Source organism: Poecilia reticulata, chromosome 10, assembly GCF_904066995.2.
Source record: "Poecilia reticulata chromosome 10, P_reticulata-male-v2, whole genome shotgun sequence".
Taxonomy (NCBI): Eukaryota; Metazoa; Chordata; class Actinopteri; order Cyprinodontiformes; family Poeciliidae; genus Poecilia; species Poecilia reticulata.
In genome coordinates, this window is record NC_088839.1 from 22,114,817 (window position 1) to 22,130,475 (window position 15,659).

The window sequence follows — 15,659 nt, forward strand, 5'->3', positions numbered from 1 at the left end:
ACTTTATTTAAGGAGTGCTGGGTGTTTTTCCCCCTGAGATTTACGTTTCAAAAAACTATTTAAAATATTTTCTAAAAGACGAGCAGCAGGAAACGAATTAACATCATTTTTTGAAAAATTTACAAAACATTTGAAGAACACAGACGGTACTATTGTGTCAAACAAGTGTAACATATATACAATTTAATTTAAAATTGTGTTGTTAATAATAATAATAATAATAATAATAATAATAATAATAATAATAATAAATAATAATTTTATAATTTCCCTCAGTTTAATTAATATATTTCATTTTAATCAAACAGGTCCAGGTTCTGTTTGTATGTGTTAATAAAGGCTTAATAAACAAAACTTAAATGTGGCACAATAACTCTGAATAATAATAATAATAATAATAATAATAATAATAATAATAATAATAATAATAATAATAATAATAATAAAATCATTGGCCTCCAAACATGAGGCCAGAAATGATTCGCCTAAATCAAATGCCTTTCCAGAAAGGCGTGAATGAAGCAAAGCATTTGGATCCTAATTATGCGGTCATTTTATTATGCACTGCGCACTTACACAGGGAAACCCTGCGGTTTGCAAATGCGCCTAGTTTTTAATCAGACGCGTCCTGCTGTAATTTGGTGGCGGTTTAAGCTGTGAAGGGCGGAGAGTGGAAGGTCTGGATGTGGATCTTCAGGACAAATATTCACATTTCTAGATTCCGGGATGTCGCTTTAGGCAACATATAATGTATTTGTATATTCTTATGTTTATAGTCTATTAAAAAACTCTGTTTTTCCTCTTTCTAAAACATTTCCTCAGTGCGCATTTTTACGCATCTTTGGGTCGCCACTTATGATCTGACGCTTTAATGATATTTCCCCCTCCTTAATTGAGACACCCCGCAGTCTACAGCTGCATTCAGGCCCATATTATCAGTGCACATGTTAAGGTCTACCTGTTTTTTTTTTGTTTGTTTTTTTTTGCTTGTTTTTGCAGCAGCACTTTGACTGCGATGCAGGTTAAACAAAACACAACAGACACCGAGTAATCCGGAAAGCATCTCCCGCTTTGTTGCGTCAATTCTAGACTTGCTTCCCAGTTTAAAGAAACAGTCATATTAGGCTACCCACAGCTGTCAAAATGATGAAGTGAAAATCTTTCACAATAATAATAATAAAAAAACTCCTGTGCGTTTATTGTAAGAGTGATGTTGGATTAAAGCGATGTGGAGAAACCTGGATAATGCTTTCACATATGTTTTATTATTTTATTGTGATATTTGGATTGTTTTATTTTTCTCTCTGAGCTTTGATGTGTCTATCCCATAAAATGCTCAATTCTGACAATTACTGATTGTTTTTACATGATTTCAAAAATATCCAAACTCAACCAACAAGCAAAATCCATTCCTGCAAAGATATAGTTTGATCGCTGATTTGGAGAAGTGTTTTGTTAAAGAAATAGATGAAGATCCAGCCTGCTAGTCACTTCAGGGTCCAATAATTTAAAAGAAAAAGCTTCCTTTAAACTTTTCTTAACTTTCCCCCACCCGAGTGAAGGCAGCATGACGTCATGTACGCAGTGACCAATCATTAAAAAGGCTTTCCTCCAGTTTAGCCAATAGCCGTCAGAGGGGAGTGCATGTGAGTCACAGGTGAGGCTGTTTGGTTGAAAAAATGGGCAAAAAGGGCCGGAGTCTGGAAAGAGTCTGAGCTGATGGCAGATCTGTGCGGTGGATAAGCATCGCGCCAGCGGGTTTTTTGCAAAATCTCCTCTTCTTCTGCGGGAATGAGAGCGGAAAGCAGCGCTGGAGGGAAACAGTTCAGCTTGAGCAGAACTCTTGCGAGGGAGCAGCCTAAAATGTGGATGAACTGACATTTCCTCCTCCGCCAGGGCTGATTACTCAACTTAAAACACCGAGCAAAGCGTCGCTCCCCTTGGAAAAAAAAAAATGGCCGTTCGTGGCAACTCGCTGATGCCTTTTTCCATCCAGGCCATCCTGAACAAAAAGGACAGCAGCAGACACTTACCAGAGCTGGACGTATGCTTCTCCAAAGCGGCGTGTTGGAAAATATTCGGAGAGATGAACGACGAGTCCGGGAGGACCGACGAGGCGTCCTGTGTGCGGACAGAGCAGAAAAGCTACGACTCGGACTCCGGACTCAGCGACGACAACGACGGAAAGACTCCGGCCATGCGCAAGGCGGAGAGGGACGGCGAGCCGGGGTCAGATGTGCCGGAGGAGAGCCTGCAGGAGGAGACGGACCATGAGTCTGCGGCTGCGGAGAATGCAAAGAGTGACAGTGAGCCCAACAATACTACGGGTGGGTAGGCCTTTAGAAGACGCGCATACGTGCGTAAAAACACCTAAATGTGTCACAGGGGCTGTTTTTGAGTTAGAAGCTGCAGATTTTGAGTCAAACTGCGTAACAATTGTTAATAATAGATGTTTTGTTTTGTGGGCAGAGATGAGTCGACCACGACGGTCGTTTAGGACACTGAACCTAATTTGCAAAGACTTCTCCACATCCTGCTCGCTTTTACGCACGAATTCTTCTCTGTTTACGCTTGATTATAAATGGGAAGTCTGGCACATTTTTAAGCCTCTCACTATGATATCTATGTTTTCTGTATTAATATTCATTTATACTTTAAGATAGAATTGCGGAGTTCATGAGACGTCTTTTTGTATTATTATAATATTCTACAAATCTTCTGGATTAATTGGAGATGTCTCCTTATAACGGAACAATCTTAAGATAATTCAATTCAATTTAATTACCTGAAGTCAAATCATTTGTTTATTACAAAAAAAACACACACACACAAAAAACAAACGAAGGACGTAAATTATTGCTGAATATCAGAAATTACATGCACGTCCAATTTGTGCGTCTTCTCCGCAGACTCCAGCAACACAGACGAGAAGAACCTGGAGCAGCCCAAGCAGCGGAAGAAGCGCTCCAGAGCCGCCTTCTCCCACGCACAGGTCTTCGAGCTGGAGCGCCGCTTCAACCACCAGCGGTACCTCTCCGGGCCCGAGCGGGCGGACCTGGCGGCCTCCCTGAAACTAACAGAGACACAGGTCAAGATCTGGTTCCAGAACCGCCGCTACAAGACGAAACGCCGGCAGATGGCCGCAGACTTGATGGCATCCACCCCGGCGGCCAAAAAGGTAGCGGTGAAGGTTCTAGTGCGGGACGACCAGAGACAGTACGGCCCCGGGGAGATCCTGCGGCCCCCGCTGCTCTCCCTGCAGCCTTCCTACTATTACCCGTACGCGTACTGCCTCCCTGCGTGGACACTGTCTGCGTGTGCGGGGAATCAGTGAGAACCCTGAGACTTTTATTTATTATTCATTTGTTTGCTTCTCTTCCCGGGAACCAACATAACTTTACGGTTTGTTTTTTTGACAAGAAGAAGAGCCCTGAGGGGAAAGTTAATCAGCTCTGCGTCCCTGATTTGTCATCGGGTTGTTCCTAGACTTTTTTTTACACTCTCAAATACTTTAAATAATATTTTAGTAAGAGTCTGTGTCTGATCTGCAGATGTACTTATAAACTGTCTGGAATGATATGAAAAACTGATCTATGTCATTTTATCTCGATGCTGGGACCCCCTCAAGAACCATACAGACTTAAAATGACACCTTATATGATTTTACATGCGCCTTCCTACCTCTGCAGTGATTGGAAATAGATATATTCCATTGACATTTTTTAAAACGAGCAACTCTCTGTTAGAGATTGTGTTTGGGTTTTTTTTTATTATTAATTTTTTGCTGTGTTTGTAAAGGTAAGATATTTAAGCACTTTTGAGCATATATGTCATTTTTCTTCGTGTAAAATGCATGCAGCGCGCATGTGCGGGTTCGGACTTAAAAGAAGGGCTTGTTGGGCCTGAGAGTGGCGCGAAGCGACTTCTGACTGAAATTTGCATGTTTTTGTGTTGAATGGTTGTTTAGATCGAATAACATTAAAACATATCAGGCATTAATTATTGAATCTGGATGCGATTTTTTTGGTTTTGCGTTCTTTTACTGGGAGCAACGTAAAAAACAAGGATGTTTTCTAACATTTTGGAGCGTTATTCCATTTTTACGCACACATTAATTTGCAACGTGGTCAGGTAAAATGTACGCATGATCAGTAATACTAATTACCAGTTCTCGACATTGTATTCTTTAGTTTATTCTATGCCCATCTGAGGTGACCAGGGCATTGAACTGATTTGGTTAAATCATTTTCATGCCTTGAACTGGGTTTTCTGTCTCCTCCAGGGGAAACTCCCGGGGCTTGATATTAAAAACAAAACAAAAACAATGATTTACTTAGTAAATAAAGTGTAATTTATTTCACTCTCTCGTCTCTTTACAACACAATCCCTCAGATATTTTATTTCACCTGAGCCATGGTGGCTTTCCTCCTGTCACACCATGATGAATAGCTCTGCAATTCCTGCACAGGCCGAACTGACAGCTACCTTTACGGCTCTATGTCATCACAAGCAGAGGAGTATTCCGGGGTTAAGGAGGCCCATGTCACTTCCCCTACATTTAAGAACAAAGAATAGGTTTCTCGTTTTGCCCTTTGATCGCCCCCCACCCCCCACCTTTATGATAAAGAAACGTTTAACCGCCTCTTTCTTCGCGGATTGAGGTTTTTATATTGGAACTGAAATATTGCAGGAGTCGCGTAGGCTTGTTGTTTCGAGTATATTTACAGCCTGGGTGTTAAGTTGAGGTCAGAAGGGAGCTGCCGTGCAATACTCCCTCATCTTTGACCTTGTGAAGGCTTATTCAATCCCCTACTGACGCTACTTGAGAGCATTGGACCGCAAATCAGTCAAAACGTACTGAAATCCATTTAATATCGCCTGCTTCAGATGGCTGCGTATCAACCGTTTTCCTTCATTTTTGTTGCGCAACAGTCTTAACGCACCGCTGATCTGTTTGATGCAGGCATGCGATCCAAAGCAGCCAACGCATCCTTGGTTGCTTCGGATTTCGAAATGACACACAGTGATGATAGTGACGAGTGGACCGTCCCACATATACCATGTATATGTACCTGCATGTCTATATATATGATACAGGGGGACATATAGGAGCTGGTATTCCTTTCATCCTTGTATTTAGGAGGGAAACACCCCTGTTGGTGTCCATTAACATCCTGTCTTCCCATTGTTTCTTTATTGCGTAAGAATACTGTGGCACAATAATAGCCCAATTTGGACGATAAATGTGCAAATACTCTTACAAAAAAATTATTGGCCGACTTTAATTCCTGCTCAAAATATTTGGGATTTGTGATTATTATTTCCTTGTTTCGCTGCGATACATATTTGTAAAAGAAGATGAAGAAGACAAAAATAAACATTTACACCCCAGGGATCAGCTCTGGTTTGGTTTATGTGTTTATCTTAATTGCCCCTCTGTATATAAAAAAACCCCGAACCTCCTATGAAACCACAAATTCCATTTAAATACTCCAGGTTCAGTTTAACGTGCGTAATTTGGCGCATCATGAGCCTGGGGTCGCGTAATCAAAATTGTTGCTCCATATAAATTATGAACGAGGGATTTAAATCACATAATTATTTTACTGGTCATCATTATTTGATTTTCTTCAACGTTGTTTTTTCAACACAGAGGTCATATAGTCCCGGCACGAATCGGATTGTGAATGTCTTCTTTATCCTGGTGCATATAGTTACGTCTCTGTCTTAATAAGAATCTCCATCCATTTTCTTTCACCCTTGTCCCTCAGTGGGGTCGGGAGGGTTGCTGGTGCCCATCTCCAGCTAACGTTCCGGGCGAGAGTAATAAGAATCTAATTAGTGAAAATTATTAACACTTCTTTATGCTAACTTATATAAAATGAACATATATAATCAAGAGCCCTGGACTTGGGAAGGAGAGCCGCCGTCAAGAAAAATCTGAGAGAAAAGGCAGTCAAGTGTGAAATATTTTTTGTCAAAATGTTTTATCTACATACATTTGAAATATATTTTGATCAGCTTTGAATATTTGTTTGCATTTATAGAGTCATTTGTTTGTAAGTATATCGGTTTATCAGATAAAATAACAACAAGCTGCAGCAGAATAATAGATTTTTGAAATTGAGTCACAACTAATCTTTATCAGTCTTCGCAAAAGCCCATTCACTACAAATACTAATTTATTATTTTATCTAATTCTTACTTCTTTTTTTACTGCAAATTGTTGTTTTATTCCAGATTAAAACCTCATCACGTTTTGAAATGAGCTTCTAAAAAGCATGCCATTGCGCGATGACCTTTCCTTTCCTTTCCTTTCCTTTCCTTTCCTTTCCTTTCCTTTCCTTTCCTTTCCTTTCCTTTCCTTTCCTTTCCTTTCCTTTCCTTTCCTTTCCTTTCCTTTCCTCCTCAGCCATGTGCTTCACAGTTGAGCAGGAGGAGAGTCCTCTTCATCCCCCGTGATTCAACCTCTGGACCACATGGATCACAATTTCAAACAACACTGTCTGCAAAACAGCTGGAGGCTTTAAAAAGAGTTGCACCCAAATACCTCGACAGGACGGACTGTATATTTTTATTTTTAATTCTGTAAATTGGAGGAAAACAAACCATTGGTGGGCATCACACATGGAGTTACAGTGTTATTATTTCACAGCTTGTAGTTTGATAAATTTTGGAGTCCCAAATATAATATTTTTAAAGATTTAAAAAAAAAACTTTTACTAAGGATTAGTAAAAGAATTATATGTCCAAATTCAAATTTAATTTGGACATCTATATTTGATATGATTTGCACCTGTTTATCTTGTAAATTGCCTTAAGAGGGTATACACTGTAATTTGCCACTATATAAAAAGAATAAAGATGGAGAAAATGGAACCCTGAATGCTGTTTGGAGTAAAAGCTGGATTTAAATCAACAAAGCAATTTGTGAATTGTCTAAAATTATTGTATTACTATATGAGAATTTTTTCTTAAGTTAAGCTGCTACAAGTTGTTGCAAAATATTTGTCTTTGCAATGCCAGAAGGATTTATAAAAACCTCTGTATATTTACTCTCTATTGGGCTAGAATCCTTCAGAAAAGCCTGTGAGTTTGTTAGTTCCCTTTAGACTTAATGCTGATGTGAGCCTGTGTGATTCCATTGACATGAAGCAAATCCTTTTTATAAACAGCAACCCAAAGAATTTCTTCTACAGCTTGGGACCTGGTTTCACAAGCAAAATGATTACTTCAAGACTTTTTTTGACTGTCTACATTTTGAGTTCAATGCTTACTTTACAAACTTATTTTGTCACCAAAACTTGATTTATTTAAGCAAAAATGAAACCTGAAAACGCAATAATTCATCCCAGTAAGATTGCTTGTTACATATCACGGTGTCAATATCCCTTAGTAATTGTTTATGTTAGTTAAATATACACTTACTTAGTTTGCAGAGTGATAATACATTTCTGAAAAGCAGAATGCCTGTCTGAATCAAATGTCTTTTTGAATTAAAAGGTTGATTTCAACAGCATTTCAACAGCATGCATAACAGTCATACACCTTTGCAATGGTTCAATGCAAAACCTCAATATATTACTGCCATGTGTGCCTCTGATAGGTTTTCAAATGTGGTGCCCAGATGGAGATCACTGATGGTCCAGGGATGGCGCGCCAAAACCAAACATCCTAACCCAAATTACAGGAGTTTTATTAAGACGTTGTCATTAATGGGTGAGTGGGGGCTTAGGTTACAGTAGGAATGAGTGACAAGTACTCAAAACGTCAGTGCAGGGGGACAAAATAAATAAATAATAGTTGTGTGGGGGAAGCCTTCCCCTCACATAACTTCTCCAGCAACTGCAACCAACTTTCCCCAGCAACTATAACAAACATACCGATAATACAACTGTTTCAGTCCACCCATTTCTTACCCATTCCACCTTGTTTCCATCAGGTTAGGAATACACAAGCATCGGGGCACATACCCTTATGTGAATTCCTCTTATGCACTGCAGCCACTTCCATAAAAGACATCATTTATTTAGATTGTTTCAAGTCTGCTTTTTGGGTTAAAAGATTATTTTTTTTATAGAAGACCCCCATGACCCTATAAAGTTAAGCAGGTGTAGATAATGGATGGATAGATCACTTTTTCAAACATTTTATTTGTATTTACTGAATTTATTGATTTTACACTACCATGATTTACTACACAATACTGAGAAGTTCAAGAATTTCATTTCAGTACTATTTCTTGTACATGACAATAACTTTTATTGAACTGAACTGACTTGCCAAAATGTGTTATTTACAAAGTCAAGCTGAAATGTATCCCTCAGGGGCACCCCGAGTTTTCAAAAGGAAAGACAAAGTGAAGTTCACATTAATAAAACCAAAAGCCATATAAGAATTTCTAGGGCTATGCTACATGCGCTTCCAAAGCGGCGTACTAAAACAAATAAGAAAGGGGACACAGAAAAAAATAGAAAAATAAATTCTCGATTTTTCCTCACTTGTCTTCCATCTTAAAAATCTCATCCATATTAGACTGACCAGCTGGGGCAGTAAATTTACAGGGGTAGCCATCCACCCAATGTCCCCTTTGGTTGTGCCACTAATAGGATTTTCTATTTATTTTCATATTTATTATGTTATTGATTTTTTTAATCAGTAAATGCATTTTATTCCAACACTTTCACCAATAGTTTGCGAAGCCGAAATAACAAGCGGGTAAAAACATTTTATGATGTACATTTACTTCTATAAAGACAAAAGAGTTGTTACTGTGGTCTATAAAACGCTTATAATTTGGTACTTTAATGTTTTTCACGGCACCAAAACTTCATAAAACGTACCCTCCATAAATAGCAAAAATGTATTACAGTTTGAAAAAAAAATAATGATCGAAAATGTGAATTGTAAAACAACTTAAAATCCTGCAGGCTGTAATTATTTTAAGTATTTCTTTGATTTTTAGGTTTTCATTTTTCACTCCCTTACTTTGTCTGGCGTTATCATGGCAACGACAGCACGTCACACACAGCACAGACTGGACCGCACACACGCCGGAGGATTCTGTTTCCGGTTCGAACCGTTTCCTGTGAACACAAAGGGGTTCATGGAGATTCTGACCGTGTTTACAGACTGACATGCCAAGCCGTGGCTTCGAGTGTGTTTCTCTTGTAGTCTGTTTCAGGAGGGAAACGGTCGGGGCAGCGGTACGTTAGTGGATGATACCGAGGGGAGAGCAGCTGCAGTCTGCGTTTGTGAAGTCAAAATGGCGTCTGGTTCTCCAGTCAACTCGGCTTTAATCCATCTGTGATTATTCCGACAGCCGGACAGCTACCTGTAACTGGTTACCCGGGCGTTTCGGACTGACGCGGGTTGGAGCACAGGCAGTGCCATGTCGGACTCGGAGGACGACAGCCAGGACAAGCAGCTCAAAATTGTGGTGGTTGGAGACGGAGCATGTGGAAAGGTGAGACCCATCATAAAACGCACACTGTACCTTTCCCACATTCAGCGTCAGGAAAGGAGGCTGACTTGTGTTTTATTTTCACTCCGACGTGTTGTTTTTTATCGGTAGCTGAACGTTTTAATCAGCATTCAGCTCGTGCTCCCACCGACGCTGCACTGATCACCATGGCGACCGACGCTAACTTAGCTTGACAGGCTAAAACAACGAAGCTAACAGCATTCAAGTTCAGATTAAGCTATTCAGTATGAGGTTCTGTTTGAGATTTCTGTCTCTATAGTCCAGTTAATGCTTAAGATATACGACATAAACTGTCTAAAACATATAATAGGTACAAAATAAAATGCTGGCACAGTTCTGCTTTTGTACCACTTCTGTAAAAGCAAAAGGCAAAGTTTAGCTTTCATATTATTTAATTCATTTTAAATTGACAGCACATGCAAAGGATTTCACCATGTAAATCTGCTAGATTTGGCTACACAGGTTTATTTGTATTCATAATCCCTGGAAGATTGATGGCATAGCAAATAAAAAGAACGAGTGGATAGATAACTCTCATTCATTTATACACAAGTGATAAATAGCAAAACAAAATAATAAAATAAACATAAAGACGATCATGGAGGTACACACTGATTATTAATGTTTAGATGTAATTTGGTTTTTTTTTAGATGAGCTGTAAAGATGGAATAATTAGAGGGATCTCCTGAAGTTGTTCCTAAACAATTTCAGTATTTACAGTTTTGGGCTCTGTTGGTCCAAACACTGTGGGAATAGATGGCCCTTACAGTCACCTTTGATGGTGTCCCCTCCTGTTGGCACTTCTAGACCTCTGACTGATTAAAAAAACATTTTAATAAGGCTGAGCAGGTCACAGTAAAATTCTATACATGAAACAAATGTATTTAAAATGAATAACATTCTAAACATACACAGTGTGTTACTCATGTTAAAATAAGTGGAATGTATTTAGTTTTATTTAATAAGTATTTCTTAAGCTGTCACCTGTAAATCAATTTACTTCTATCTAAACAGAAAATCATAATATGCATGTTGTGCAAAGCTTAAACTATCATTAAATGCAAGTGTCTACACTGCATTTTTGTTAACAGGTTGCTCAGTTACCTGATGCACATGAAAAATGTTTTGGATGAAGAATCTAGAGAGGGTAACAGCTCACTTGATGTTAACATAGTTTGCAGTGTTTAGTAATATGGACAGGATGGCAATAAAGCTTGTTTTTGATTATTAACATCACCTTTACTCAAGTAGTTTTCCATAAAATTAGTTAAGGCAACTGTATGTTTTACAAATATAAAGCCACTCATTTCTCTCAAATGGCTGATAGAAAGGTTCTAATTATCTAACCTGTATGTTTTCTACAATTAGTAGTGTACAATTACATTTTATTTTCTAAATATTTTGGCATTAAGCTAAACATGTCTTCTATAAAGGAATGATAAAACCTTTCTAATTTCAGGTTTTATGTGACATCAATTATGCAAAATGTGTATTTTGTGCCATTAAATCTTACTCAGATCTGTTGCTCTAAACCTCTTAAGTTTGTCTGACCCTTAATCCGTATTATATCCACACAAGAGGATAGTAAATAAGCGTCTCTTGTGCAGCAGTTAAAAAGCTATTACCTGCTTATGTTAATTGTAAAGATTCAATTACCTAAATAAATGTATATTTGACTCGTCAAGCTTCATTTTTAGAAAGATTTTTAAAGTAATGTGTTTTAGCCAACCTTTTTGAGTAAAACTCATGCACTATGCAGTACTACTTGCTGTGTGACAGCTGATAAAGACCTCAGTTTGCTGGGCCCAAATCCTGCAGCTGGTGGTTGCTTTCCATCAGCGGATCTCCTGGCATACGCACATGCAAACTCCATATGCATATGGCCGCAGGGAGAGGCCTCATTTAAGAAAATTCATGTTGCATCAGTTCTTGTGAGGAAATGCCTCTGTTTTCTCTAATTATGACCAAAAATTGGATGGCATTCATAGACTAGTTGTATTAGTTGTGCAAGTTGTTAACATGTATGGCTTATGCTTTTAGATAGCTTTTATTTTCTAAAGCTTAAAAATTTTAAATGCCGTTGTTATGTCCTGTTTAGATTTGTAGCTGATTCACTGTGTTATGTTTAAGCCTTGGAAAAAATAGCCAAGCCTACATTAACAACAGGGGATTTTTTTCTCCTAGTGACATTAAACAATTGTTTGCAGTAAAGCGAGGAGGTTGTCATGACAATTCAGCCACATTTCTTCTTCACTGCATCTCGAATCCCAGACTGAATGTGATTTTAAGACAGGCTTGTCAAGTGCTTTTTTAGCCACACATCCTCTTTTGTGACTAATTTGTCCTTCCTTTTGGGAGATAGAAAATGAGCGTTGCTGTAAAGGCGAGACACGAAGAGAAAAATTAGTGTTCTCATTCCAGAAGGTCGACATTTTCTTCTGGGAGGCACTGCGTTGAGTGGGACACACACACACACACACGCACACACACAACTCCTTGTAGATACGCTACATTAATAACCCCCGCTCACATTGCTCCCAGGTGTCAGCTCGTCTCTGTCTCAATGACTTACCTGCTTGTCTGTTTTGGACAGAAAACAGCAGCCCTGCCCCCCCATTTTGACTAGGCACCCCTGACTGACATCTTGAATGCCGTTTCCCCCCTTATTAATGTCAATTTGCTGAGCAAATTGCAATCGGATCAGTTTTTCTTGGACAGCGTTTTCAGTGGTATTTTAGCTTGCGGTTTGTTGTCCGTTCAGAATATGGAGAGATGTGGAGAGACTTGTGCACCTTAGCGAAATGTTTTTAAAATATGGAATCTCAGATATAGCCAGACTTTTAAGACGCAGGGCTGAACTTACACACTGCTCCATTTTTCAACCTGAGTTAGAAGACTCAGTTTTTCCTCAGTATTTGCTGCTCTGTGATCCATAGGATTAAAAAAAGGAACTCTAGGCACAGAAGAGTAACAGAAGCGTAAACTATTAGCTAGACAACATTTCTATCTGTTGTCACTGTTTGAAAAGTGAAAAGAAGACAGTTTTGTTGAATCACATGATTGTTGTCAATGTTCCATGTTTTTTTTTCTCTCTGCAAGTTTCTGCCTCCAGTTTCCCGGCACTGGTATCATTGGTGACCCTGTGCTGTTCTCTGTCTGTGTGTCAGAATTACGCCAGCTATTGCATTTGCCGGTTAGTTCCATTTGTACCATGAAAAAAAAAAATTAAAACTGTGTTGAAGGAAGAGAGGCAAGCTACTGCAATGCCAAGAGAAATGGCCAAAAGGCCCAACATGAGCATGTGGAATACATTTCTGCAGTCCAGGCTTGTTAGTCTTATGTTGTCACTGATTGTTTGAGCTACTTAAACGGCTGATTTTCTCCTTGTTACGTCAGTCACTCCTAGCAATTTCTTCTTTACACTTGAGACTGAAACACGTTCTTCACTGGGTAGTACTAAAAAAACAACCAGCAAATGTTTTCCAAAAATCAGTGAATAAATATTTTACATTAATTTTAATAGACATATTACTTGTGAAAACTCAGTATGGGCGAAACAGTGAGACTTAGATTTGAGATGCGCTGATCCGGCTTTTTACTGCTGACATTAACATTTTGCTTTCTTTGAAGCCTTGGCCTATGGAGGACCAAAACTGACATAATAATAAATAAAAGAATAAATATATAAATAAAATAATAAATATATATATCTGATATATATAAATAAAAGAATAAACATATCAATAAAAGAATAAATGTATATCCAACATAATAAATAAAAGAATAAATATATTAATAAAAGAATAAATATTTTGATAAGAAATAAAAGCATAAATATATATTTTCTTTTTCATTTCCCCTTACACATGAGTTTCCGTCAAGAAAAAAAGATATTTTGCTTTGATTTTTTTTTTGCTTCTCCCTTTTCTGCTCGCTGTTTTTCCGTTTGCTGTATTTTTGCTGTATTATTTGCTGTTTTATTTGCTCGCTGTATTTCTGCTGCATCGTTATGTTAATGAGGTTGGCTGCCTTATATTTCCAGCTCTTCTTCTATTGGTCAATAAACAGGAAAGAGAACGATCAGTGTACAGATCGATTGTGAATGCCTACCTACTTGGCGCTTTCGGCTTCAGTTCAACAGTCCTGAAGTAGTTAACGCTGTTTCTGGACTCTAAAACAGCTGCCACAAATACGGTATAAAGAGATATCACTATATGCAAACAATTTTTCTTCATCAACATAATCTAAACTGGACAAATTCCTCGCTGATTGATACCAGTTTGACTACGAAGGTACGTGTTTTGGTTTTTTCTAGCTGTTAGTTGATATGCTAGGATAGCAATAGTAATTTGTTAGCTGGCTAACATTACGTAGCCTTTCTGTTTTGGAAATAGAACGTATTTAGACTCTAATCTTAATCAGATTGTTATAGTATAGACTGGGGTTGTCACCCGTCATGTAAAATGCATGATCATATTAAACCCTCCTCACTTACGCTAGTTTCACCACCCGCTAAGTAGCGACATTACCTGTAGCCACAAGTCCAAAACTTGACAGTTAGGCCACATCCGCTGCTCCATCACGACAAACTCTTGCTACGATCAAGACATGAGGAGGAAGACGCTGTCTTAGATAGGTAGATAGATAGATATTAATGTTTCATTGGAGAAATGCGACCTACCTACCTACCTACCTACCTACCTACCTACCTACCTACCTAACTAACTAACTAACTAACTAACTAACTAACTAACTAACTAACTAACTAACTAACTAACTAACTAACTAACTAACTAACTAACTAACTAACTAACTAAAGTTGTAAACCCTGAGCACATACCTGAGCACATACTGTTGAAATAAAATTGATATGCCTTTTGTAAATAAATTTTCTCTATCAATGACTTAAATTGTTAATTGTGGTAATCATGTGTAATGTAGTAGCCATGTACAGTGTTTAATATAATTATTAAATAGATGTTTTAAAGAAACAGCCACAAACCTTATGTCTTTGGTCCACAATGACAGCTTTAATTTTAGCATTTACTCTCCTCCACATACTTTGTTGCCAGATGTGTAAAATTTACAAAAATAAGCAATTTAAATGTAAAAGTTGCACATACAGGTACTTCTAAAAAAATTAGCATATTGTGATAAAGTTAATTATTTTCCATAATGTAATGATAAAAATTAAACTAATATATTTTAGATTCATTGCACACCAACTGAAATATTTCAGGTCTTTTATTGTTTTAATACTGATGATTTTGGCAAACAGCTCATGAAAACCCAAAATCCCTGTCTCAAAAAATTAGCATATTATGAAAAGGTTCTCTGAACGAGCAGTTAACCTCATCATCTGAATCAACAAAGTAACTCTAAACACCTGCAAAAGATTCCTGAGGCTTTTAAAAACTCCCAGCCTGGTTCATTACTCAAAACCGCAATCATGGGTAAGACTGCTGACCTGATTGCTGTCCAGAAGGTCATCATTGACACCCTCAAGCAAGAGGGTGAGACACAGAAAGAAATTTCTGAACGAATAGGCTGTTCCCAGAGTGCTGCATCAAGGCACCTCAGTGGGAAGTCTGTGGGAAGGAAAAAGTGTGGCAGAAAACACTGCACAACGAGAAGAGGTGACCGGACCCTGAGGAAGATTGTGGAGAAGGACCGATTCCAGACCTAGGGGGACCTGCGGAAGCAGTGGACTGAGTCTGGAGTAGAAACATCCAGAGCCACCGTGCACAGGCGTGTGCAGGAAATGGGCTACAGGTGCTGCATTCCCCAGGTCAAGCCACTTTTGAACCAGAAACAGCGGCAGAAGCGCCTAACCTGGGCTACAGAGAAGCAGCACTAGACTGTTGCTCAGTGGTCCAAAGTACGTTTTTCGGATGAAAGCAAATTTTGCATGTCATTCGGAAATCAAGGTGCCAGAGTCTGGAGGAAGACTGGGGAGAAGGAAATGCCAAAAGGCCAGAAGCCCAGACATCACAGTCAGTGATGGTCTGGGAGCCATGTTAGCTGCTGGTGTTGGTCCACTGTGTTTTATCAAGGGCAGGGTCAATGCAGCAGCTATCAGGAGATTTTGGAGCACTCCATGCTTCCATCTGCTGAAAAGCTTTATGGAGATAAAGATTAAATTTTTTAACACAACCTGGCACCTGCTCACAGCAA

At 38.6% G+C, this 15,659-nt stretch overlaps 2 protein-coding genes across 4 annotated transcripts in view; both read left to right on the plus strand.

The window, feature by feature from the left end:
* Positions 1–422: 422 nt before the first annotated feature.
* Positions 423–3,999, plus strand: nkx3-2 (NK3 homeobox 2). The gene is made up of 2 exons (XM_008420529.3): positions 423–2,327; positions 2,910–3,999. The coding sequence occupies exons 1-2, from the start codon at positions 1,955–1,957 to the stop codon at positions 3,332–3,334; spliced, it is 798 nt and encodes a 265-aa protein (XP_008418751.1). The 5' UTR covers positions 423–1,954; the 3' UTR covers positions 3,335–3,999.
* Positions 4,000–9,019: 5,020 nt separating this feature from the next.
* rab28 (RAB28, member RAS oncogene family) overlaps positions 9,020–15,659 on the plus strand; it is a 38,690-nt gene continuing 32,050 nt past the window's right edge. The window contains exons 1-2 of one of the 3 annotated variants that reach the window (XM_008420530.3): positions 9,021–9,206; positions 9,323–9,466. In XM_008420530.3, the coding sequence (XP_008418752.1) occupies positions 9,392–9,466 (75 nt within the window). In that variant the 5' untranslated portion in view covers positions 9,021–9,206; positions 9,323–9,391. Of the gene's footprint in view, positions 9,467–15,659 lie in introns of all 3 variants that reach the window. The other 2 variants (XM_008420531.3, XM_017307236.2) reach the window with 2 other exon arrangements.

What these genes read in the sequence shown, in the direction of transcription:
- nkx3-2 (XM_008420529.3), top strand. Translation starts at nt 1,955, where the DNA reads ATGGCCGTTCGTGGCAACTCGCTGATGCCTTTTTCCATCCAGGCCATC. An exon ending in TGAGCCCAACAATACTACGG is followed by an intron (nt 2,328 to 2,909) that starts GTGGGTAGGCCT and finishes TCTTCTCCGCAG; the next exon opens with ACTCCAGCAACACAGACGAG.